Below are 27,832 nucleotides of genomic sequence, written 5' to 3'. Positions count from 1 at the left end.
CATGTTTTACAAGCATCCCTTGTTACTTACAATTCAGCAAAATTGTGCTCTTTGTGAACTTTGATATTTTTAGCTCACCTGATTGCTCAGGTGAGCTTTTGTGACCGGTCTTTGTCCGTTGTCCGTCCGTCCGTCGGTCCGTTAACATTTGCTCGTAAACATGAAACTTGGTCAGAAGCTTTGTCCCAATGAAATCTCGGCCGAGTTTGTAACTTTGTCAAAATGTTTGTCTTAATGATATGTTGGTTGAGTTCAAAAGTGGTTTCGATCCATTGAGTTTTTCTAATTTGGCTATAGAGAAACCTTGTAAACACTCTAGAAGTCACAATTTTTTCCCAATCATCATGAAAGTTGGTCAAAACATTGGTTTGAATCGATATCTCGGAAGAGTTTGAAAATGGTCCAGATCGGTGAAAAAACATGGCCGCCAGTGGGCGGGGCATTTTTCACTCTATGTATATTGAGGCAGTTTTCCCTATTTGGCTATAGAGAAACCTTGTTAACACTCTAGAAGTCACAATTTTTGTCCAATCATCATGAAACTGGTCAAAACATTGGTTTTATTGATACCTCAGACGAGTTCGAAGATGTTCCAGATCGGTGAAAAAACATGGCCGCCAGTGGGCGGTGCATTTTTTTCTATATGTATATAGTGGCAGTTTTCCCTATTTGGCTATAGAGAAACCTTGTAGACACTCTAGAAGTCACAATTTTTGCCCAATCATCATGAAAGTTGGTCAAAACATTGGTTTTATTGATGTCTCGGAGGAGTTCGAAAATGGTCCGAATCGGTAAAAAAACATGGCCACCAGTGGGCGGGGCATTTTTCTCTATATGTATATAGTGAAAACATGTGAACACTGTAGAAGTCACATTTTCGGCCCAATGTTCATGAAATTTGCTCAGAAGATTTGTTTCCTTGATACAAGCGTTGATTGTCTTAATGATATGTTGGTTGAGTTCAAAAGTGGTTTCGATCCATTGAAAAACATGGCCGCCAGTGCGCGGGGCAGTTTTTCTAATTTGGCTATAGAGAAACCTTGTAAACACTCTAGAAGTCACAATTTTTTCCCAATCATCATGAAAGTTGGTCAAAACATTGGTTTGAATTGATATCTCGGACGAGTTTGAAAATGGTCCAGATCAGTGAAAAAACATGGCCGCCAGTGGGCGGGGCATTTTTCACTCTATGTATATTGTGGCAGTTTTCCCTATTTGGCTATAGAGAAACCTTGTTAACACTCTAGAAGTCACAATTTTTGTCCAATCATCATGAAACTGGTCAAAACATTGGTTTTATTGATACCTCAGACGAGTTCGAAGATGTTCCAGATCGGTGAAAAAACATGGCCGCCAGTGGGCGGTGCATTTTTTTCTATATGTATATAGTGGCAGTTTTCCCTATTTGGCTATAGAGAAACCTTGTAGACACTCTAGAAGTCACAATTTTTGCCCAATCATCATGAAAGTTGGTCAAAACATTGGTTTTATTGATGTCTCGGAGGAGTTCGAAAATGGTCCGAATCGGTAAAAAAACATGGCCACCAGTGGGCGGGGCATTTTTCTCTATATGTATATAGTGAAAACATGTGAACACTGTAGAAGTCACATTTTCGGCCCAATGTTCATGAAATTTGCTCAGAAGATTTGTTTCCTTGATACAAGCGTTGGGTTCTGGTTAGTTGAATAACATGGCTGCTGGGAGGGGGGGGGGGGGGGGGGGCAGTGTTCTAATATTTATATAGTAAAAAAAGCTTGTGAACACTCTAAAAGTCACATTATTTGCCCAATCATCATGACACTTGGTTGAAAGATTGATTTTATATATGACTCGCAGATGACCTCTATTGATTTTTAGGTCAAAGGTCAAGGTCACGGTGACCGAAAACAGTAAAATGGTTTCCGGATGATAACTCAAAAACGCTTATGCCTGTGATCATGAAACTTCATAGGTACATTGATCGTGACTCTCAGATGACCCCTATTGATTTTCAGGTCACAAGGTCAAAGTTCAAGGTCACGGTGACTCAACTTAAAAAAATGGTTTCTGTATGATAACTCAAGAACGCTTACGCCTTGAATCATGAAACTTCATAGGTACATTGATCATGACTTGCAGATGACCCTTATTGATTTTCAGGTCACTAGGTCAAAGGTTAAGGTCACAGTGACTAAAACAGTAAAATGGTTTACAGATGATAACTCAAGAACGCTTACATCTAGGATCATGAAACTGCATAGGTATATTGATCATGACTGGCAGATGACCCCTATTGATGTTCAATTCACTAGGTCAAGGGTCAAGGTCACAGTGACTCGACACAGTAAAATGGTTTTCGGATGATAACTCAAGGAAGCTTACGCCTAGGATCATCAGACTTCATAGGTACATTGATCATGACTGGCATGTGATCCCTATTAATTCTCAGGTCACTTGGTCAAAGGTCAAGGTCATGGTGACTCGACATCCGGATAATAACTCAAGAAGGCTTACGCGTAGGGTCGTGAAACTTCATAGGTACATTGATCATGACTCGCTGATGACCCCTATTGATTTTCAGGTCACTAGGTCAAAGGGCAAGATCATAGTGACAAAAAACGTATTCAGACAATGGCTGCCACTAAAACTGACAGCCCATATGGGGGCATGCATGCTTTACAAACAGCCCTTGTTATTTTTGTAAGCAATTAAGTTTGATGTTTGGAAGGGGGGTTAACTCAAAATATAGGTAACCAGGTCAAATCTTACAAAAACAATAACACTCCATATGCCAGAGTTTTGGTTCAATAATGATGAAACTTGACCAAGATGTTTGTCCGGACAATATCTAGGTCAAGTTTGACATTTGGTAAAGATTGAATGAACCGACTCCTCTCAGGTGAGCGAACTAGGACCATCTTGGCCCTCTTGTTTGTAAAGGAATTCCTGGAACAACTTCATATCTCAGTATCTACTAATTGGATATTGAATGGAAACTTCCTTCATATCTCCAGGGTAATTTGTTCAAGTCACCAACTAAGGCCCTTATATATAACTATTACATGCTACTCAGTGGAAATGCAGGTTAATTTTCTCATAAACTGTCACTGAAAATAAACTTAATCTTCAAATATGTCTTTGTGGTGAACATTTTATGTACATGTAAACTACAGAAAATGTGCATTATTGTATAAAAGTAGAACAATAAACGAAGATTCTGTCGTGTTAGAGAATTTAATTTAGCATAATATTTTATATTGCTTGCAGTGTTAACGAACAACAACCAAATAGTTAACATTGTGTTTTTAGCTCAACTAGAAAAAGCTTGTTAAAACTCTGAAGGCTCTTTTTCACAACATTTGGGCAGAATGTTTGTCTTAATCTCTCGATGAAGTTCGAAACTGGGTCATGTGGGGTAAAATACAAGGCAACTATGTTTAATTAAAGGAAAAGCTTCTCAACACTCTAGAGTCCTTATTTATTGCCATATCTTCTGGAAACTTGGTCAGATCAAATTTCCTTTTTGATATTTCTGGCGAGTTTGTAACGTTTCATTAGGTCAAAAACAAGGTCACTTGGTCAAATTAAAGAAAACTCTGGTTAACACTGCATAGGCAATATAGATTGCCAAAACTTCAAGAACCTTTGTCAGAACAGTTCTCCCATTTATATCTTTCCTGAGTTCAAAACTGGTTCTAGTCCATTAAAAAAGTCTTGCCAGTTGGCGGGTCAATTTTTAGTATATGGCTGCGGTGAAACCTTTTGAACTCTCTTGAAATCACATTCTTCATGAAAGTTAAACAAAACATTTGTTCTAGTGATATTATCTGACAAGTTCAAAAATGGTTTTGGAGTAACCTAAAGGTTAGAACTTAGAAGCCACATTTATTACGTAAACCATTCAAAAGGTTCTGAGAACTGTTCAATGTATTTTGGTCTCAGGTGAGCGACTAAGGGCTTTTAGCCCTGTTGTTCCTATGAATGGTTATTATAATTATATTGTGATATGTTTTAGAAAATGGTGGTCTGACAGAATCCTTCCTCAATGGGCCAGTGATGAAGAAAGATATAGAGCAGCATAGTCTAGAATTCAGCGACACTGTGTCAGTATATGTGCTTGGTCATGTTAACTCCCTGAGCCTTCCTGACAGTCTGTTAGTATCCAACACAAAAGAACCATCAGTCCCCTCCATGAAAGTGGACATCTCTGAGCCCATGGAGACAGATGAACCCATCTCCATAATATCTAATAACAGAAGGGTGGATTCATTGCCTAAGCTGTCACAGGTAAGGGACGAGGTTACTCTGTTTGATTTATAACTTGAATTTGTGAAATGCCATGGCTAAATTTTGGATTGCCATAGAAGCCTTAAATCCTTAAAATATTTACATAGTAGTTTCTTTTTAGCTTTGCTGAGCATTATATGCTCATGGTTCGCTTTTGTGATAGTTTTTTGTCCGTAGTTGAATATCTATGATGTGTTTTACCTTGTGAACACTCCAGAAGCCACATGAATTAATCAATCTTCCTGAAACTTGGTCAGAACATTTGTCTCAATTATATATTGGCTGTTTTAAAATTGGTCACTTGGGGTAAAAAAACTAGGTCAAATTGAAGTAAAAGCTTGCAAACACTGGAGGCTAAATTTAAGACTATGCATTATAACCAATAATAAAATAAAATAAATGTAAATATAAATCATATCACGGGAAGCTATTATCTGAATTTGATAAAATTGTGTAAGCACTATCCATATTGGGAGGGCATAAGCATCTTGGCTTTTGTTCCACTTCAGTGTGTTATAAGGGAGGTATTGCCCCTTTCATAATAATTTGTTTCCACACATTTAACCCAAACACCAGGAGGCATCCGTCAGTTTCAATGATATAATTGTTTCCTATAAATCTTAAGATGTAAATACTAAATAACTATCTGTTAAACTTACCTCATTCATATATAATTTTAAATAAAAACTGTTGGAAGTAATGTTTCATCATTTACCCTTGTTAACTCTTTACCTGTTATTTATTACATCCCATTCTTATTGTACGTCTGACAAGCTCCTATTCTGACTGTGTTCTGACAGGTTCCCATTCGTACTGTGATTCTGACCCGTTCACATTCTTTTTATGATTCTGACTGGATCCCATTCTTACTATGATTCTGGTGATTCTGACTGGTTCCTATTCTTACTAAGATTCTGACATGTTCCCATTCTTACTGTGATTCTGACTGGATCCCATTCTGACTGTGTTCTGACAGGTTGACATTCTTACTGGGATTCTGATAGGTCCCCATTCTGACAGAGATTCTGACAGGTTCCCATTTTTACTGTGATCTTGACCAGTTGCAATTCTGATTGTGATTCTGATTGGTTTATATTCTTACTGTGATTCTGACTGGCTCCCATTGTGACTGTGATTCTTGCTGGTTCACAATCATATTATGATTCTGACTGGTTCCCATTCTTACTGTGATTCCATCTGTTCCCATTCTAAGTGTGACTCTGACCTATTCATATTCTTACTGTGATTCTGACTGGTTCCATTCTGATTTTGATTCTTACTGGTTCCATTCTGACCTTCTATCATGCTGTGTGAATCTGACTGGTTCTATCATTCTAACTGGGATTTTCCATATTACCATCTTTCTGAATGTGATTTTTACCACTTCCATCATTCAGACTGTGATTTTGCCCATTTTCATCTTTCTGACTGGGAGTCAGAAAGGTTCCATCATTCTGACTGAGATTCTGACCGCTTCTAGGAGACGTCATCCTGGTCAGATTTCAAGGCAGCTATGTCCGGTGCCTCTTCATATAGAACATGCTTTGCAGTGTTTGGGATCTCAAATAAACAGGTAATTGCGGCTCTAATGAACAAAAATTCAATTTGCTGGTTTGGTAAACTTAGAATTATACCATGTTGTAAAAAGTAAACTCGGGGCCCGTATTTGTTTGTTGTCAACAAGTTCTATGGTTAATAATATTTTAAACTTTTGTAACTAGAAAACATTTCTTACAGATTTCTTACAGAAAACGTGATCTGAAATTTTCCCCCTAGTGCAACTTAAGTTTTCCTTGAGAGCTTTGTAAATATCGGCCCTGTTGTTTGAATAGTTTTGGGTTCTTTCTTATTAAAGAGTTCAATACAGGTTAAAGTTACAGCAGCTTTAAGTCAAGACAGGTTTAAGTGTAGATAGGTTTAAGTATGAAGACAGTTGTAAATAACACGAGAGTATTTTTTGTCAGTATGTTCTAACTTTTAAGGCTGTAATGACACGTGTAAAAGATTCCAAAAAACGTAAATAAAACATTGAAATTCAGTTATCATTTATGTTGGAACCTAGTATCTATGCTTCTTTGATAGTGTATCCTTATGCAAATATGCCTTAAAGTGTTAAATAATGTGCGGATTTGTGCTTTGTTTTTGATCCCATACAACCCAGCTATAGCATTGGTATTATATGTAAAATTCATATGCATTTCAGGAGTTTTTCACCTTATGTAAAAGTGATATATAAAAGGCGTCTTTCTACTATAAATTTTGTTTATAATCATGCAGTTTTTTCCTGAATCAAAGCTTACATCAGCCTTTCAATTTTTTCTTGAATCAGCTATATAGATCTATATGAGTGTTAATTTCCCCCCAAATCACGCAATAGGCTTAGGCGTAATGTCAATGAGAAGAGAAACCCCCCAGAATTCACTTCATTAGTTCTATGCCTTTGAACGTTGTGTCAACTGTAGACATTTGTAACCGTTGTGCCATGTGACTTGAATTAAGCATAAATTTACTATTTTCTTTTACATTGCTAGGAGGAAGAAGAGGCCATATCTTTATCAACACAACTGACAAGTTATCAGAGGAGAAATGTCCTCATCTTTAGCACTGAAGATCAAAAGTGTTATGAATTTCACAATGGTAGCCTTCAACCAACAGACCTGGCTTTGGCAGAAACAATTCAGAGAATGTTGGAGGTCTGCATGAAATATATGATGATTATATCACAAAAATTGAAGTTCTACTGTAGAAATGTTTTTAAAATAATATAAAAATTGTATATATATTTAAACCTATATTTTAGCCCAATGCATCGAAACGCCTCAAGCTTATTGAAAAGCTCTTGATTCCCTTTCCTGGGTAGAGCATAACGTGTATGGGGGACAACTAAAGAAGGCCCCCCCTTAATGGTGATTGAACCCCTGACCTCCTGATTGGTAGGCGGACACCATATCCATTACACCACCTAACCTTATTAAATCAATCTTTAATGGTTCAATACAGTTTAATACCAGCCATGCATTTTTCTATTGCATTTGGGTTTACAACACACAATTATCTCCAGTTATAAATTTTTAAAAACAAACTCAAGAGGAGTTTCTATTCTTGTGAGGCTATTAATACTATTCAAAGTTTGTGGTAATACGGTTTTACATTTTATATAAATTGATCAACGAAGTTGATAAGAAGTAGTTTTTTGCATCAAATCATACTGGTGTTGTGTGTATTATCCCTCTAGGTGAAGATCATGGCCTTGTTTGATAACATCGCTCAGTTCTTAAAAAAGTTTCGACTCAAGGAAGGGTGTCGTCCGGACGACCGGCTCTACTATGCTGTAGATTTAGGTCTTCGTAACAGCCTGATGGATGAGTACACGCTACTGGACATCATACCGTTAGGTTGGTATCAAAATGAACCTTGTTCTGGGAAAATCGAGCTTAATGCATGTGCTTAAATTGTCGTTCAACATTAGGAACCAAACTTTCCACGTTATGGATTTTTTTTATTAAAGAAAGCCTCTTCGAAACAAAAATAAAAGTTTTCCAGTTTTCCAAGAATGAAACACATATGATAATGACTGTACATGATTTTGATAGAAGAGTTAAATTGACAGGAACTTGTTGTCTTAATGATATATTCTATGATAGGTCTTAAACAGCCTGACATTAACTTATTTGGAGGCTCCAATCACTTGTTTTATACTTGAAAACAAATTTGACTTTTGGTTGCATAACAAAACATGTTAACATACTTATTTCATTGACATGAAGATCTGTTTTACCATGGTAATAAAAAATGATAATGCTAAGGGTATAGCATTGATTTTTTGCATGAAGGATGGCTTAGTGGACCTCTACAAATATTGTTTAAATTAAGGTCTTGGTGTAAATTCGACCCAGACCATTCATATGATTCTATGATTCTTGTCATCAGTTTTAGCCTTAGCAGAGTTGTAAAACCTACACCCATGTACATAATGCTTGATTTACTTTCATGTAAATCAAACAGCTTGTAGATTTTAAGTGTAGACCTCTACCAGTTTTGACAAATGGTTAAGGTTACATGGGAATGACATGTCAAATATCTGTTTACAAGTGCACTTATTGATGTCTTGGAAATATATATTTTCACAAACATGTCTTTTTTCCAGTAAAAGATGATTCAACTGAAGAAGAAATAAAGAATAAGCAAACTGAACTCGACCACAACCTCACCGAGTTTGTCAAAAGGAAAACAAAGTGTATACTAGTGCTGCATTTTGCCTCAGAGCATGGCATGTCTCAAGATATCGTCCTCGAATTCTTCAATGACGGGTATTTTGTGCTGGATTCGAAAATATCTGAAGTGTTAGAAGACGTCAGTAAACCCAGGTTAGAGGAGGTTAAAGAGAGAGGAGCAAATAGGTGGAAGTTTAGAGAATTTGTACAATCGTTTACATGGAAGGCCTCAAAGGACCTTGATAAAGCTCAAGAATATATACAGGTTAGTGTTCATTTTTAAGTGTAGAATATATACAGTCCTTAATTTCGAAGGCCTCTACTCAATTTTTGAATTGCTTGACTGATATCAGTGTCCCAGATAATTATTTGGGAAATAGGGTTTTCACCCATTGATTTTAAAAAATAGGGTGATTTCGGTCTTGAAATAGGGTGAAATGAGTTATCAAAATTCACACCTTAAAATTATTGCAAATCTTGGTCACTTCAACGTATCCATTCAGATTCAGATTACTTCTGTTGAAGCTGCAAATTTGTATTGATTCAATAAAACTGTAAACTATAATAATTAACTTTAATAAACTGATGTTTCATAACATCTTTAATTCTTGAAACTGTACATAATATAAACTTTAAATTATAAAAATCGATAACACGAATGATTTGTCACTTAATGGCTCTTGCTTTCTTGGTTCAAAAAGTTTGCGATCGACTGATATTTTGGCGCAAAAATCGCGAACGTTTTTCGACCTCTCTTAGACATTTTTATTTCGCATCGTTATAGAAACTGAAAGTACAGACGCTTTACAAATACATGCACAACGAGCGACGTATTAAATCAGATTAAAAACGCATGTATGTCGTAAATAACTTGGTCAGATGCTGTAATTAACTATGAAATCTAGTCCACAGAGCGTTTGAATAACTTTGACTGTTTTCCTGCTCCTTCATCCAGACGCTTGCTGAATAAAAGTGACGTCGCATTACGATAATAATTGCAAAGAGGATATACCGAAAATGAACAAAGAATTTTCGATTGAAGCAATTGTATAGTAAGCATCGAATTTAGGAATTCGCGTAAAAGTCAAATTGGTTGCGTTTTCAATACGCATGATATTGTATTTCTTTGCGTTTTTAAACATTTTAATAGGGTGAAAGACGCAGATACGCAGCTTATCTGGAGCACTGTGATATTGCTCAAACTTTCACAACTGAAGAATCTTTGTGTGTGGGTGAACGTAAAGGATGGAATTCAGCTGAATATTTGTTGTCTTTTTTTTCAACTAAATTATATACGAACAGAAAACTATGGTTGCCATTCCTCTTTAACCGGTTGATGAATTTTCTCGGAATTTCTTACTTGAACAATAACATTGATAAGATGATTGCCATAAAATGTGGATAAGGTTCATAATTGGACCTTAATGTGGACTCAGTTTTCTTAATTTTATAATTTAATATATCACCAATATTTGCATTCATTTTTAGCTCCACTGGCCAAAGGCCAGTGGGGCTTATGTCATGGTCCTGTGTCCATCATGTGTGCGTCCGTGCGTGCGTCCGTGCGTGCGTTAACTTTTTCTTTAAACATCTTCTTCTCCTAAACTACTGGTCCAAATCTGATGAAATTTCTCAGGAATGTTCCTGTGGTGAACCTCTTTCAAATTTGTTCAAATTATGCCCCTGGGATCAAATTTGACCCTGCCCCGGGGATTAAAAAAATTGAAAATTTGCTTATATAAGGCCTATTTTGTGCAAACTTTATAAATCTTCTTGTCCATAACCATTAGGCCTAGGGCTACCAAATTTGGTATGTATTGACAGCTTATAGTCCTCTACCAAGTTTGTTCAAATTATGCCCCTGGGGTCAAATTTGACCCTGCCCCAGGGGGGTCAAAAAATTGAACATTTGCTTATATAAGGCCTATTTTGTGCAAACTTTAAAAATCTTCTTGTCCATAACCATTGGGCCAAGGGCTACCAAATTTGGTATGTAGTGACATCTTATAGTCCTCTACCAAGTTTGTTCAAATTATGCCCCTGGGGTCAAATTTGACCCTGCCCCGTGGGGTCAAAAAATTGAACATTTGCTTATATAAGGCCTATTTTGTGCAAACTTTAAAAATCTTCTTGTCTGTAAACATTGGGCCTAGGGCTACCAAATTTGCTATGTAGTGACATCTTATAGTCCTCTACCGAGTTTGTTCAAATTATGCCCCTGGGGTCAAATTTGACCCTGCCCCGGGGGGTCAAAACATTGAACATTTGCTTATATAAGGCCTATTTTGTGCAAACTTTAAAAATCTTCTTGTCCATAACCGTATGGCATAGGGCTACCAAATTTGGTATGTAGTGACATCTTATTGTCCTCTACCAAGTTTGTTCAAATTATGCCCCTGGGGTCAAATTTAACCCTGCCCCGGGGGGTTAAAAAATTGAAAATTTGCTTATGTAAGGCCTATTTTCTGCAAACTTTAAAAAGCTTCTTGTCCATTACCATGTGGTCTAGGGCTACCAAATTTGCCATGTAGTGACATCTTATAGTCCTCTACCAAGTTTGTTCAAATTATGCCCCTGGGGTTAAATTTGACCCTGCCCCGGGGGGTTAAAAAATTGAAAATTTGCTTATATAAGGCCTATTTTGTGCAAACTTTAAAAATCTTCTTGTCAATAACCAATTGGCCTAGGGCTACCAAATTTGCTATATAGTGACATCTTATAGTCCTCTACCAAGCTTGTTCAAATTATGCCCCTGGGGTCAAATTTGACCCTGCCCCGGGGGTTTAAAAAATTGAAAATTTGCTTATATAAGGCCTATTTTGTGCAAACTTTAAAAATCTTCTTGCCCATAACCATTGGGCCTAGGGCTACCAAATTTTGTATGTAGTGACATCTTATAGTCCTATATCAAGTTTGTTCAAATTATGCCCCTGGGGTCAAATTTGACCCTGCCCCGGGGGGTCAAAAAATTGAACATTTGCTTATATAAGGCCTATTTTGTGAAAACTTTAAAAATCTTCTTGTCCATAACCATTGGGCCAAGGCTACCAAATTTGGTATGTAGTGACACCTTATAGTCTTCTACCAAGTTTGTTCAAATTATGCCCCTGGGGTCAAATTTGACCCTGCCCCAGGGGGTCAAAAAATTGAAAATTTGCTTATATAAGGCCTATTTTGTGAAAACATTAAAAAAGTTCTTGTCCATTACCATTGGGCCTAGGGCTACCAAATTTGGTATGTAGTGGCATCTAATAGTCCTCTACCAAGTTTGTTCAAACTATGCCCCTGGGGTCAAATTTGACCCTGCCCTGGGGGGTCAAAAAATAAAAAATTTGCTTATATAAGGCCTCTTTTGTGCAAACTTTAAAAATCTTCTTGTCCATAACCCTATGCCATAGGGCTACCAAATTTGGTATGTACTGACATCTTATAGTCCTCTACCAAGTTTGTTCAAATTAAGCCCCTGGGATCAAATTTGACCGTTCCCCAGGAGTCACAAAATTGAACATATGCTATATCGGGCCCATTTTGTGCAAACTATAAAAATCTTCTTGTCCATAACCATTGGGCCTATTTCTACCAAATTCGGTAGGTAGTGACATCTAATAGTTCTCTACTTAGTTTGTTCAAATTATGCCCCTAGGAACAAATTTGACCTTGTCCCAGTGGTTACAAAAATGAACATATGCTTAAATAAGGCCTTTTTTGTGCAAACTTTAAAAATCTTCTTGTTCTTAATTATAGAGCTTAGGGCTACTAAATTTGGTATGTAGTGATATCTTATAGTCCTCTACCAAATTTGTTCAAATTATTCCCCTGGGCTCAAATTTGACCTGGCCCCGGGGGTCACAAAACTGAACATATGACGTTTACCAGTGGAGATTACTGCGGCTGTTTGGCTGTGACCAACAACAACATCAACATCTTGTAAACATGAGATAAAACCCTGTCATTTAGTGCCATTTTAGGTCAGATGGTGACTGCTTACAAAGGCATTGAAGTAAGAACATGTGTTATGAATGTTTTTCTTATAAACTGAAAAAAGTCGGATTTTATTTAAATATGTCGAAAGTGACCATATATCCGGATGAAAATATTTTGGATGACATGTTAATTTCATGTCTTTTTTAGCTCATCTTTTTTTTGAAAAAAAATTATGAGCTATTGTCATCACCTTGGCGTCGGCGTCGGCGTCTGCGTCGGCGTCGGCGTCCGGTTAAGTTTTGCGTTTAGGTCCACTTTTCTCAGAAAGTATCAATGCTATTGCATTCAAACTTGGTACACTTACTTACTATCATGAGGGGACTGGGCAGGCAAAGTTAGATAACTCTGGCATGCATTTTGACTGAATTATGTGCCCTTTTTATACTTAGAAAATTGAAAATTTTGGTTAAGTTTTGTGTTTAGGTCCATTTTATTCCTTAAGTATCAAAGCTATTGTTTTCATACTTGCAACACTTTCTAACTATCATAAGGGGACTGTGCAGGCAAAGTAATGTAACTCTGACTGGCATTTTGACAGAATTATGTGCCCTTTTTATACTTAGAAAATTGAAAATTTGGTTATGTTTTGTGTTTAGGTCCACTTTATTCCTACAGTATCAAAGCTATTGCTTTCATACTTGCAACACTTATTAACTATCGTAAGGGGACTGTGCAGGCAAAGTTATGTAACTCTGACTGGCATTTGGACGGAATTATGGGCCCTTTATACTTAGAAAATTGAAAGTTTGGTTAAGTTTTGTGTTTTGGTCCACTTTACCCCTAAAGTATCATAGATATTGCTTTCATACTTGGAACACTCGCAAACTATCATAAGGGTACAGTAAAAGGACAAGTTGCATAACTCTGGATGTCATTTTTACGGAATTATGGCCCTTTTTTGACTTAAATTTTGTGTTTCGATCCACTTTACTTCTAAAGTATCAAGGCTATTGCTTTCAAACTTCAAATACTTTCATGCTATCATGAGGTTACTGTACCTGGCAAGTTGAATTTTACCTTGACCTTTGAATGACCTTTACTATCAAGTTCAATTTATTAATTAATTTTGCTAAAATTGCCATAACTTCTTTATTTATGATTAGATTTGATCGATACTTTGACAAAACTACTCTTACCTGACATACCACAATAGACTCCACCTAAACCATTGCCCGTGCCCCCCCTTCCCCCCCCCCTGAATCCCCCCCCTATTTTTTTTTTTTTTAAGATCATCTCACAAATGACCACCACACCCTCACACTATACCCCCCCACCACCCCACCCCCTCCCCAAATTTTTTTAAACGGTTAAAAAACAAAACTATTTTGATTATTTTATGTTTGAAATACCGTCTAACCATCGCACCCAAGAATCCCCCCCACCCCCCCTCCCCCCACCCGAATCCCCCCCCCCTAATTTTTTTTTTTTTTTTATAGATCATCTCACAAATTACCACCACACCCTCACACTATACCCCCCCCCATCCACCCCCCCCTTTTTTTTTGGAAACGGTTAAAAAACACAAATATTTATTTTTATTATTTTATGTTTGAAATACCGTCCAACCATCGCACCCAAGAATCCCCACCCCCCTCCCCCCCCACCCCCCCACCCCCCCCCCCCCCCCCCCCGATTTTTTTTTCCTTTTTTTCGCATTTTTGGAAGATAATGAAATAAATGTCCACACCCCCACACAATGCACCCCTCTTTACTCCACCCCTCCCTTCTTTGTGATTGAAAATGAGAGTCCCTTCACCTTTAAAAAGAAAATAGATGAGCGGTCTGCACCCGCAAGGCGGTGCTCTTGTTATAGTGTTAAAACCAGTTTAATAATATATTATTGATTTTAAAAACACAGCTTCCATGAACATAATTATTTCAAGGAAAGTCAATATATGATACTGCACGGTAAACTCAAACTTTGTATCGAAGAGAAGGTGTTGAAATTAATGAAGTGCAATGTCTTAACTATCGTATATGCTGCTTTTTAATAACTTATGATTAATTGTTCCATTTGTGAATCGTGACTGATCATGAATTGTTAAAATGATTGTCAATTGCTCAACAATCCATATATATTTCTGACCATTTTATAATTTTCTTAATATTAGTTATGAATTGATCTTAGAAGTCAAATGCATTACTTAATTAAATACATTCATAAATATAAAGAAATTATCTTTAGATTATCATAATATTCTCAGGCTTGTTGGTCTTAGGGATGTGTGGGTTGATGAGCAATTTCTCCTTTTATCACAATTATTTCTACCCTACATGATCATTTTCTTCATATTCCATTTTAATTCAATTGACGTCTGCAACCTCTTTCAAATTGGGAAAGTCCAAAATGTGTTGTTTGGTAAAGGGTACAGGAATTTTGATTCCTATGGGTCTTGTGAATCTGTTTCAAATCAAATGCGTAGATTTGATCTTCAGCATCTAAAAATATGTGAAATAGAAAGAACGACAATATATTTTGGAGAGATAAATGTACCTACGTTATAAGCAAAGGACCTGTGCAACAATTCCCAGGCTTTTTTGTCTGTTTAGTTAACACGGTAGTAACTTTTTCCATATATAAAAATGCTCATCCTTCCAACTTTAAGCGCCCAGTGGGACGAGGGATAGAAAGAGAAAGTCACAATTTGCTTAAGTACATTTCAACCCATGCTCATTACACGTTTTTTTCGCAAAGAAAAAACAGTGGAGCGATGCAGGGCCATCATGGCCCTCTTGTTAAAAATAATTACAGTTATTTATCAGTGTATGTAATATACACCCCTTTTTGTCTAGTTTTAAGTAGTTACATTTTCAGTTGTTTTAACAGTTTTCTCAAAAGCTGTTGTAGTTTTAAAAATATTTCGTTCTTTAATTGCTGGTTTGTGTACTCATTGGCGGATAAAATATGTTTTTTTTGTTTAGGACAAAGTCCAGTATTTCAAAAAAATGGGAAAGCTTGAGTTTGAGATGAATGGTATCCTGCAGTTGTCAAGTGTCCCCATAGAGACTGAGATTCCTGCCCTTCCTACCATCAGCCTGGAGTGCCAGTGCAAGATACTCGAGTATGTTATCATTTTAATTACGAGCTCAAAACATTAACCTATATTTAACATTTGTTTTCCGTGTTTTGTTATCACCTGATGACAACCTGCTCACGGTAAGCTTTGTGATACTCTTTTGTCCGTTATGCGTTGTGAAAATTTACATCGTGGACTTTCTAGAGGCCATCGAATTGTCCCTCTTCATGTAACTTTTTCAGAATATTTGTCCCGACAGTATCTTGACCGATTACGCAACTGGATCAAGTGAGATCTAACACTAGGTCCCTAGGTCACTTTTTTGGTCGAAACATTCGTTCTAATGAATTTTCAACTAAGTACAAAAGTGGTTCCGGTCCTTTGAACACATGGCAGCCATGGAGTGGGGCAGTTTTCTAGATATTGCTATAGTGAATCCTAGTCAACGCTCTTTAAGTCACGTTGTTTTGCACAATCTTCAATTAACTTGAACTTTTATTCTGTGATTTCTCGGCAGAGTTCGAAAACGGTTTTGGTCCATTGAAAAACATAGCCACCAGAGGGGATGGGGGCAGTTTTCCTTTTGTTGCTGTTTTTGTCCAATCTTCATGAAACTTGTCCAGAACATTGGTTCCAATGATATCTTGACTAGAAGATGGTTCAAGACCGTTGGAAAACATGGTCGTAATGAGATGTGGCAATTTTCGTTATATTTCTACTGTGAAATCATATGGCACTCTAGTAGTCACATTTTTTGTCCAATCTTTATATAACTAGTAAGAACATTTATTATAATGTTATCACGGCATAGTTAAAAAAGTTTCTGGTCTATTGCGGTGGATTAAAAATCATGGCTACAATTGGGTGGGGCACTGTGCCTTTTATGGTTATAGTGAAACATCGTGAACACTTTTGAAATCACTTTTTCAATCAGCGTAAAACTTTATCAATGCATTTGTTCTTATGATATATCAGCTGCGTTAAAAACTGGTTCCAGTGAAGAACAAGGTCGTACGACACATTTTATTATACAATCATTAAAAAAGCCGCTTATATTTTTTAGATACTGATTTTGTCGTGTAAGAAAGCTAGGGCCCTGGCTTTCTTGTGTGATAGACATATAATACCGTAATTACTCTAAGTATTCGGACACTCTAAGTTTTCGGACACCCCCTTTTTTAGCCAAAATAATTATTATTCGTGACATACGGGTTTTCGTCCATAATTAATGTATATTTACAGCGCTATTTTACAAGATTTCTGCCCTTTTTCCCCGTATCTGGGACCCTCCGATCATTGAATTTTAAAACTGGATAAGGTCATATAACATGGCATAGAATGTCCTGAGGCCAATGGACAATTACAATTACGATATTGGGTAGATTACCATGTATACCGGTAATAAACAATGGTTTCACCCAACATTATTTGAAATGATATCGTATTCAGGAAGCAGTATAGTTGTATTTTATAACGTTTTTATATACCATTTCAGGTAAGAGATTGCAAATAAGTGAAGTAATATTTAGTTTAAGCAGAAAAGGAGTGTGCAACACATTACAATTATTACACATTTATAAATTGGTTATATTTCAATATAATAATTGACAAACAGACATAACATATATGTCTGACAATTTTCGGACACTCGTTGTTTTTGAATATGTTTCGTATCTAACTTTTCTGGTACAAAAACAAAATTATTTTTATGTGTCCGAAAACTTAGAGTTATTACGGTAATTAGTTGGATTTTTTTTCTCTTACCCCTTATATAAAGCATTGATACATCTTTTGTTTAATTTGTTTATATAATCTGCTTAATATCCATTGAAACGTAATTATTTGTTCTATTATGTGTAGAACAAGTTTATTTAAACTACCTTACAGGTGACCTTTTGTAACGATTCGTTTTTTTCCTTAAACAAATCTTACTTATGAATATTTCTCAACCTGTTAATGTCCTGTCTCTAGTGAATATATCCCACATCATTTGTTCCACTGATATCTTGGACAAATTAAAAACCAGAACATGTGGTGCGAAAACAAGACCACTGGTTCAAGATTAAAATAATAGTTTGTTGCCTCTCTAGTTGTCGCATTTTGTCTTCTTGGTACATTCTGATGACATATGTTTCAACCTTAGACATGGCATGGAAACTGTGTTATGTGGTTGATAATATTGGTCATCTGGTTTTTAAAAAAACAATCATGAAACTTATTCAAAACATGTGTACAAGTGGTATTTGAATCAGTTAGAAACTGGGTAACCTTGAGTATAAAGAATATTTTTCAAAAGTCAGCTTTATATTATGATTAGTTTCTTCCTAAAATGCCGAGTGAACTAACATGCGTTCATATATATTAAGGCTTTAAGTATGATCAGTTAATAATGCATTACTCGGGTTGGAGTATTCTTATTAAGAAGATTTAAAACAATATGTTTGTTCTCTGTGCTATTTGTGTAAGTTTGATATAAATGTCTTTATATATATATAAAAATTTTTTTTTATTGATTAATGAAAGTTTAAAATTAGGACATTCAAGTCAAGAAATATGTTTATTCTTTATTATCATATAAATATTATGTTGGTACATCAACAGTTAATCGATGTGTATTTGCCTTACAAAACCCTGTTTTGAATACAAGTGAAAAACAGACATGCATATTAAGCATGAAGTTGTACTCAATTTATTCTTTAAATAAGTGGCATTGCTATGTTATTGAATTTCTTGAAAATTTTATGTTAATTTTACAGGATGGAAGAGATTTGGGCATGTGGTCATCTGTATGGAAAGTTGACACTCTTTGTTGACAAACCATTAAGCATCCCCAGCCAGACGGAAATCGAATTTCTCCTGAAAGAGTACAAATACACATATGGTTACATTTCTGTCGAATCATCCTCGGCAAAACAAGGAAAATGTTTTGGTCAAATTGCATGTGGCCACCTTTTGTGTGGTCAGAAACAAAATGCAAACGATCCACATAACAGCTATGTTAGCTTCTCATTGGGCTGTTTCGTAAACATTAAAAAATTAAACGAATCCGAAAACACAGACCTGTATGCAATTTCATGTGGACATTGTCTTCAAGACTGTATTGATGAAGTGTATGAAGGAGATAATAGAGCACACTTTGGACAGAAAACATATTTACTTAATAAATATCATTTTTATGATATTGCTGCCATTCAAGTCACCAAATCTGTAAGCGAAGAATGTACAGGTTTGCTTTACCAATCTGGCAGAATGAATGAGGTTCCATGGGGTATTTGGAGGAACAATCAACCTATTGTTGGTCAAGAAGTATACAAGTACGGAAGTAAAACTAATTATACTAGTGGTATTGTGGTCAGCACAGATACTATACTGAAGGATGTAGCCGAGAAAGAAAAACACGAGTGTGCAAAAAATGCTGCCGAAAAAAGTGCTTTATTATGTCAGATTCTTGTTCAGCCTAAAGAGGATGGAATCAATAGTGAGTTCATATAATACACACAATTGTTTATTTGTTGAGTAATAAAGACATAAGCGTTCGAACGGTTGCTATTTTTTGTGACCGAAAACACTTAAGATAATTGAAAAAGCATATACCTTTTAATGTACGTCTCTATAATGAGATACAGTTTAATTTCACCACTGGTGTACCAGTTTTGTAATTTGACACTTGTCTTATTCTATCAATTGATTATGTACAGGGGATGTGTTCTCGGACGAGGGAGACAGTGGATCTGTTATCTGCATGCAGGACCTCGACTCAAATGATGTGAAGGTGTTGGCGTTATTGATTGGTGCATACCAAAGTAAAGACGAAAATAAATATATCTGTTCATACGGCAGTTGTTTTGCAGCATTGATTGAAGAACTGGAAAAGGAGCATAAAATTGAAATAACACCAGGTATATGAAGTAATCCGTCCTTATGTGTTTTTGCAACGCCTCCTTAATTATTTGGTGGATCTCGCTCAAGCTTTCGCACTTGCACGACTTTCATCTGAAGATGATGTGTAATAAAGGAATTAAGGCTGAGACGATTTTTGACAGCATTATCGCCCTTCTTCTGTTTTACCTCTTTATAATATATAGTACCACAGTTGTGTGTGGTCAACTCCTCGCTAACGTTAGGGTGGATCTAGTCAAATGTTCACAGTTAAACGACCTTAATCTGTAGATTAAACAGGGTAGTTAGTAAAAGAAAGACATTTTGGCTCCGACCTATTTGGAAGAACTATGGCACTATGTCTGTTTTTTTTCTAAAGAATTATGTATTTTTAACTCACTAACTGTTGAGATTTTTATCCTACTCACCCCGGCGTTGGCGTTAGCGTGCAAATGTTAAAGTTTGCGTACTTCCCCAAATATTTCCTGTGTCCCTTGACATATTGCTTTCATATTTTGCATACTTGTTACCATCATGACCCCAACCTATAAACAAGAGCAGACAACTGTATCAAGCATTTTGACAGAATTATTACCTCTTTTATACTAAGAATATGCATATCATTGATAAATCTATGTTAAAGTTTGCGTACTACCCCAAATATTTCCTGTGTCCCTTGACATATTGCTTTCATATTTTGCATACTTGAAAACAATCATGACCCCAACCTATAAACAAGAGCAGACAACTGTATCAAGCATTTTGACAGAATTATTGCCCCTTTTATACTTAGAATATGCAAATTATTGATAAATCTATGTTAAAGTTTGCGTACTACCCCAAATATTTCCTGTGTCCCTTGACATATTGCTTTCATATTTTGCGTACTTGTTTACCAACATGACCCTAACATATAAACAAGAGCAGACAACTGTATCAAGCATTTTGACAGAATTATGGCCTCTTTTATACTTAGAATATGCATATTATTGATTAATCTATGTTAAAGTTTGACAAAACAACACTTACCTGACATACCACAATGCACTCCACCCAAACCACCCCCACGCTCCCCCCGAAACTGCCCTCTTCCCAACCCCCCTCCAAAAAAAATAAATTATTTTTTCTTATTTTTGAAAGATCATCTATTAATTGATCTCACACCCACATTATACCCCCCTCTCCCCCCACCCCCTATTTTTTTTTTCGTCTGATTTTTGAAAGATCATCTATTAACTGATCACACACCCACATTATACCCCCTCTCCATGATGGCTTACGTTATACTGTCAAACACTCGAATAGTCGAGCGCGCTATCCTTTGACAGCTCTTGTTATAAATTGTTTCAGTTGAGTGACCTTCATTTGTTGATAACTGCGACCAGGTTTTGCTAAATTATGGTCCTTTATCTGTTTGTTCACTGTAGAATATATAGTGGAGTTGTATGTGTCCAAACATGTGCTGTGCGGAATCAGTGTCTGTTATAAATTTCTAGTTTACCATTCGTTTTACATGACATTGTTACGGAATAGTTTTACCACGTTTAATGCACATATCGGATGTATGCCTGCATGAAACTTAGTCTATGATATGTTTTATCCGTTAGAGCTGAAACCTTCAGCATGCTATTTTCAGAGAAGTTAGATAACTGTATCATATGTCTTATAATAGTTGTTCGCATTTCCGAGGAATTAGTCTGGTAAATCATGGTGTATTTTGACATCCATATTCTCCTTATTAATATATGAGGTCCAATTTGGCGCCACGGGTGTGTATATAAGTATGGTCAAGGGTTCAGACTGTAGGTTATTTGCTTTTATAGATTGTCATTTTAGCATGCAAGTATATTGTATATATAAATTAGGTTTCAAAACAAGTTTTGTAGTATTACAGTAAGGTTAAGTGGTTTAGTTTAGGAAATACAAAGCTACCGCTATACAAGTGGCTGTGTGTATCTTTTTCAGCTTGCGGGTCTACGGCCAACAGACAGCAAACATAAAAAACTTTTCAGAACCATGAAAAGGAAAGGCTCTTTGTAATTAATAATGGAGATGTAAACACCTGTGGATTTGTCTGTTGTTGTTATCTTTACTAAGAATACATTTTTGTTTTTCTTGAGCATGATTACTCAATGTGAGCTATTGTAATCTCCCAATGCCGAGCGTTCGTCAGGATGCGAATTTGACGAGGCCACATTTTTCATCCAAACTTTTAAAACTTTTTCAGAATATGTATCTGTACAATGTCTTGGCCGAGATCGAATCTGGGTCACGTGTGTCTAAAAACTAGGTCTCCAGTTCAAATCTTAGAAACACATTGTTACCACTCTAGAGGCCACATTAATGATTCAACTTTAATGAAACCAGATCAGAATGTTTGTTTTGACAATATCAAACCCGAGTTTGTATCTGACTCACGTGCGTCGAAAACTGGGTCACTAGGTCAAAAGTTTAAAAACTTTGTAACCATTCTAGAAGCTACATTTATGACTATACTGTAATGAATCATGACTATAATGTGTATCTTGACTATATCTAGACCGAGTTTTAATCTAGTTTACGTTCGTCACTATATTAAATGTTCAATGGAAAATAACTTATTAGTTTAGATGCATCATTTATGACTCGATCTTGATGAACCTTGGTCAGAATGTTTATTGAGACACCATGTTAAAAGTCTGGGGGGTTTGAATAATAAAATTGCCATATTGACCTGGTGATGTTTTCCGGAAAAAGGGCATATTGGAACATCACAGATGAACACAGAGGGAGTCAGATTAACAGATAGAGTGCATGTATCACGAATTTCATTGAATGATGATGAATTACCCATCGGATGGAGACGGAATTGATGCCGTTCAACCCAACGGAGTTAATGTGTCATAAGTACTTGTTCTTTTTCTAGTGCGACATACCTATTAGAAACTAGTGATGAAAAGTTAGTTCTTGGTGAAAGAAATTTATCTTCGTAGAAATGTAACGTATTTCACCAGTTATTCGCAACAGCTCCAAACTATTTAATAAAGGTGTGATAAATCGAACAGGTACTGACTTGTTTTGATGCGATGAAGCTTTAAACGGCATCGCTTTTATATATGACATAATGATGAAAATGTATTTGGTTATAGCATATTTTAATTATTTTTTAAAATTGTAATGTGATAAATTGTTAGTTCTTATAATTGGTATATCGAACTGCTTGCATAATTGTTTGTACATATGCCCATCCATTTTCATATTATTCAACAATTAACTCGTTTTTGTTTGCTGGGCATCTACCGGTAATTACAGATATCAGAATCACAATAATTAGGGATCATTCATTGTGTACGTTTGGTGGGGCATTGCCCATTGGACACATAGCATGTGCAATTGTGCAAACTCGTTACAAAACATGCATTTCGGCGCTTATTTACTAGATACATGGTGTAGGGTTTGAAGCTTACCAATATGTTTAATTCATTTAAAACAAATAATAAATCGCCCATCTCATATGTTATTTTCCTTTTTTTGGGCAAGAGTCAAAAGTTTAACTAAAGTTGAAAATTGCTAAAAGTATAATACACAATTGAAACGAAATTTCCATTCAGGTAAAATTGTATTAATGAGATTTAAGCTAAATTTATATCCTGCGTTTGATTTTATGGACATTTACAATAATTGAATATTTTCCAATGAAAACTTTTAATTAACACTGGTCACTTGTATTTACTGGTGTGAAGAAGTTCACAGAGAACATACCTTCCATTTAAATCTTAGCTTCTAATCGTCATGAGCTGGACAACTCATTTTGACTGTCCATCAAGCGTTCTGTACAGAATTTAATTTATTCATTTTACAGGCTTAGCTTGTGTGGACACCGTTAACAATTGCCAACAATATTCCTCAAGTAAAACTGTAAACATTACTGTCTATTTTCCTTAGTGTTGTTTATCTTACGTGTCATACTTTTCATGCAATATTCTTCTTACCACCATAAGCTACACTAGCCCCTTTGCGGGCTGTCTATTACACTTTATATTTTCCTTAATAACGATATTTCTCCATGCAAACATCATGTCTGTGATATAAATGTTCTTTTGAATCCTATACAACATTACTTTGTACTAAATATGTTTTCTACAGCTTCTAGTTTGTAAAGATTTTTATCCGTTTGGTAATGTCATGGATAACGTCACTTAAATTTTGAATAAATTGTTTCAAACCTTTTGCAATGTTTCCACGTCCCTATTAGAGATTTGCCGTATGTACGCATAAAATCCAACACAGGATTATATACTGTATATATCCACAGACGCAAATAATCCACCTTAGGAATATTAGTACGCAGAAATGTCCACGTCCCTATTAGAGATATGCGTATGTACGCATACAATCCAACACAGGATTATTCACTGTATATATATACAGCCGCAAATAATCCACCGGAGGAATATCTGCGCATGTACGCAGAAAATTTCCACGTCCCTATTAGAGATTTGCCTATGTACGCATAAAATCCAACACAGGATTATTTACTGATTATATCGACGGACGCAAATTATCCACCGGAGGAATATCTGCGTATGTACGCAGAATTTTTCCACGTCCCTATTAGAGATTTGCGTATGCACACATAAAATCCAACACCGGATTATTTACTGTATATGTCGACAGACGCTTATCCTCCGGAGGAATATCTGCGTATGTACGCAGAATTTTTCCACGCCCCTATTGGAGATTTGCGTATGTACGCATAAAATCCAACACAGGATTATTTACTGTATACATATATCAACAGACGCAAATAATCCACCGCAGGATTTTCTACGCCCTGCGCAGAAAATCCGGGAGTGGAATACGTATATACCTGGATAAAAACAAAGTATAAGTATGATAACTTTAGCAAAGTATCAATTAAAAGATCATTCAGAATCGGTTGACAATGAATGGGAATTGTTTAATTCTGTTGTTTATTAAACATAGTACGAAAAGTTAAACATGGCAGGTTGGAATATAACTGTACTAAATTCCGGACATTCATTGCCACAAACAATTAAATGCAGTATTGTCATTATTTCATTACGAGAAAGCCTTCCATCCACTTTTTGTGTGGGATGGTGACGATGTTGAACAACATTTCCCTAAATGCGCAAATTCATACTTACATGATCGGGCTGTTAAAGAGTGTGACGTTGTGTAATATTTTATTAATTTTCGTTTGTAACAGAAAAAGAATAAACGTTATAGCTTTCTGCTCACTTACATGTTTTTCTATACTCGCTTCATCTGTTATATTTGTTTTGGCAACATTCTGTTAGATTCCGACAGTTCTTAAATTTTTTAATATTCTTGCATTTCCCAAAAATAGGTTATAATGTTTCTCATTATAAAAATATGTTCCTGTTTTTTTATTTCAATGTCGCGGAACATAATTTCTCATTTACTTTCGGGCAGTTTTTATCTAAAATAATTAATGGACCTTTTTTAATCAAAAAGAATCCACAATGTCAAAAAAGTATATACATGTATTTGCATATCTTGTATAACATGTTTGAACATTATTGCTGCTACATGATATCACCTTGTTTTATGATCATATAAATGTATTGATTATATGTCTTATTTTGAATATAAAAAAATATGGCTACTTATCAATGCTTCAATTGTTTAAATTATTTATTTCAGCGCAATTGCATCGAAAGCATAAGGCTTATTTAAACGATTTCGAGTATTTTGAAAGGTTAGAACTTGTATTTCGTTTCTTTGAGTGGATTCTAAAGAACACTCCCATGGTGAAGATCGAACCCGTGACTTCATTGTCGCCAGGCGGACACCATATCCACGACGCCTTTAAAAAAAATATGCTAAAACTTTCAATACCATGCTAAAACCATGATGCGGTTAATACAGTTTTAGCAATCGTATTTTTTTGCTATCGTTATGTATGTCGTGTGTGAGTAATCTGGATAATTTAGGCCTCAGTTGAATATTTTATCAAGGTAAATACTGTTAGCCATATGTATCCATGTTCCATTTCTGGAGACAATGCGACATATCCAAAAGTACTATAGTGAATAAAAAAATCTTATATCGACCTAATTTAGTCCGCCCTTATCAAAATCATTTATGAATGTTTTTGGTGATTTCTTATTAACCACTCAAAACTTATCTTAAAATTAGTCGATTATTTCTGCTAGTAGTTTAAATTGCGGATTTGGAAGGGCTGCAATGAGATGAAAGGATATAGGTAGAGCTAGCGTTTTATTTACTAGTAATTGGTTTAAGTATTCCTATTAACCAGATTGTTATGCCCCCGAAGGAGGGCATAGAGTGATCTGTCCGTCTGGCTGTCTGTCTTTCCGTCACACTTTGCATTTAGGTTTCTGCGTTTAGGTTTCGAAAAATGCTCATAACTTAATGTCCCTTCAGATAGCAACTTTATATTTGTCATGCAACATGTGTATCTCATGGAGCTGCACATTTTGAGTGGTGAAAGGTCAAGGTCATCCTTCAATGTAAAAAAACAAATCCAAGGGAAGTATTAAGGTTCAAAGGGAGATACTTATCTGTACCTGCCAAATGATAAAAACAATTATTAAATCAAAGCGGCGCAGTAGGGGGCATTGTGTTTCTGACAAACACATCTCTTGTTAATAATATTTTTATTCTGTTAATTCCGTCTATGAAATTCAGTTGTAGAAACGGCATCGTAAAACCTTGATGGTTCCGTTGTAATTTTCATTGCTTTTTTTGCTTTCATACCTATATTTAAGTCTATGAATATTGTGAAATATGAAAAATACATATATTTCATTGAGAGAGTATGCAGAGTCATCTATGAGTATTGACGCCGTCGTCCGCAAATCAAGAGTTTGTATCCAGTAGCATCAATATTTATGCCTCTTATTTAAAGATCTGACTGAACTTTTTGGCACAAAGTTTCAGCACAAGGTATAAAATACAGCAAATAAGCGGATTGTATTGTTCATTTACGTTGTAATTTCCTAAGTTGCCGTCGTCAATCTATCAGTTCAGTAATTCGATGATTATTATCCCACAACGAAATATAGGGAATGATTTGAACATTTAACATTTTACTACTTTATATTCACTTTTTTTAGCAGATAAATATAAAGTCGGATGCTTTATTTTACGCAGCATGTTAACCATCCACAGTTCTTGTTATTTGGCAATCATAAATCTAATCCGTTATATCCTATATTTCAAAGTGTTCATTAACAGAGGGGCGAACAAAATATTCCGTTGACGTAACTTTTCAAAAGACGAAAACACAATAACTCGTTGAACTGATGTGATTTTAGTGAATGCAATTTTGAACGGCATTTGTGTAACAGAAAACTTGCATGGGCCAAGTTAATGTTTCTGATATAATATTAAGTTAACTATGTATAATAAAATCAAATGTATTTTGCAAAATTATTAACTGATCTGACGTCAGATATAACAAAAAGAAAGGATCATCCCGCGTCAATTATAATCGAAAAGAAACTCGCGTGCACGGTTTTCAGTGGTATCTAAACTTTTTTCTGAATGTATATTTTACTTTTTTCCTAATAAAAACACGCTGTATTTAATGGATTTTTTTCTAAATTTATCAGGCCGGCATGCTCAGATGAAATGAAGCTTGAAGCAAATCTGAGGATAGCGGTGTTGACCCTCAGCCCACAGGTGGTTAGCGTGTGGCTATGATATTAATTAGTGAAAACATCATTTTGAATGATAAATAATCATATTATAACGAAAAATTAACTTTTCTGAAAAATATATTTCACTATCAAATATATATATAACAAGGTATGCAACTCAAAATCACCCCAAAACGGGGTGCATCGCTTTGTACAGCCATATCTTCATCAATTGTGCAGCGATTTTCACGATCTCGGTCTTATTCAACGCAGAAATGAATTTCCTTTCTGGAAATGTATATGTCTTGCAATATTTTTACAAATGCTGGGTCAACTTTTAAGAAATAACACGATACACAACACGCATGACCCAGTTGACAGTGATCATGCTGTCTTTATGAATGAAATCTCCAGTTGTAAAGACACACCTCCGCATTGGACCAATGAAATCACTCGTATGTTTAAAATGTCAGTTAGTTGAAATGTATGTAAACAAAGGTTTCAAACGGCGCTGGACAGTTAGTCTTGATGCAGAATGTAAAGACAAGAACGGTAATAATGTTTTTTCATACGTTTTATTGAATTATGGTATCGAACTGCATGAACTTTGTAGGGAAGTTGCCCTTTACTCCGTGAAGATTTCAGTCTAAAAGACAGCATGATCACTGTCAACTGGGTCATGCGAGTTGTGTATCGTGTTATTTCTTAAAAGTTGACCCAGCATTTGTAAAAATATTGCAAGACATATACATTTCCAGAAAGGAAATTCATTTCTGCGTTGAATAAGACCGAGATCGTGAAAATCGCTGCACAATTGATGAAGATATGGCTGTACAAAGCGAT

General features: G+C 35.7%; 1 protein-coding gene across 1 annotated transcript in view; it reads left to right on the top strand.

The window, feature by feature from the left end:
* LOC127838912 (uncharacterized) overlaps positions 1-23,570 on the top strand; it is a 39,392-nt gene extending 15,822 nt beyond the window's left edge. Inside the window, exons 3-11 of the mRNA XM_052367007.1 lie at positions 3,996-4,267; positions 5,748-5,840; positions 6,799-6,960; positions 7,503-7,662; positions 8,415-8,746; positions 15,388-15,527; positions 18,239-18,960; positions 19,181-19,381; positions 21,327-23,570. Coding sequence (XP_052222967.1) covers positions 3,996-4,267; positions 5,748-5,840; positions 6,799-6,960; positions 7,503-7,662; positions 8,415-8,746; positions 15,388-15,527; positions 18,239-18,960; positions 19,181-19,381; positions 21,327-21,361 — 2,117 coding nt within the window. The 3' untranslated portion in view covers positions 21,362-23,570. The remainder of the gene's footprint in view (positions 1-3,995; positions 4,268-5,747; positions 5,841-6,798; positions 6,961-7,502; positions 7,663-8,414; positions 8,747-15,387; positions 15,528-18,238; positions 18,961-19,180; positions 19,382-21,326) is intronic.
* Positions 23,571-27,832: the final 4,262 nt, after the last annotated feature.

The sequence above is a fragment of the Dreissena polymorpha genome, chromosome 1, assembly GCF_020536995.1.
Source record: "Dreissena polymorpha isolate Duluth1 chromosome 1, UMN_Dpol_1.0, whole genome shotgun sequence".
NCBI lineage: Eukaryota > Metazoa > Mollusca > Bivalvia > Myida > Dreissenidae > Dreissena > Dreissena polymorpha.
The sequence above is the reverse complement of the archived record's forward strand: the minus strand, read 5'-3'. Positions and strand labels throughout refer to the sequence as shown.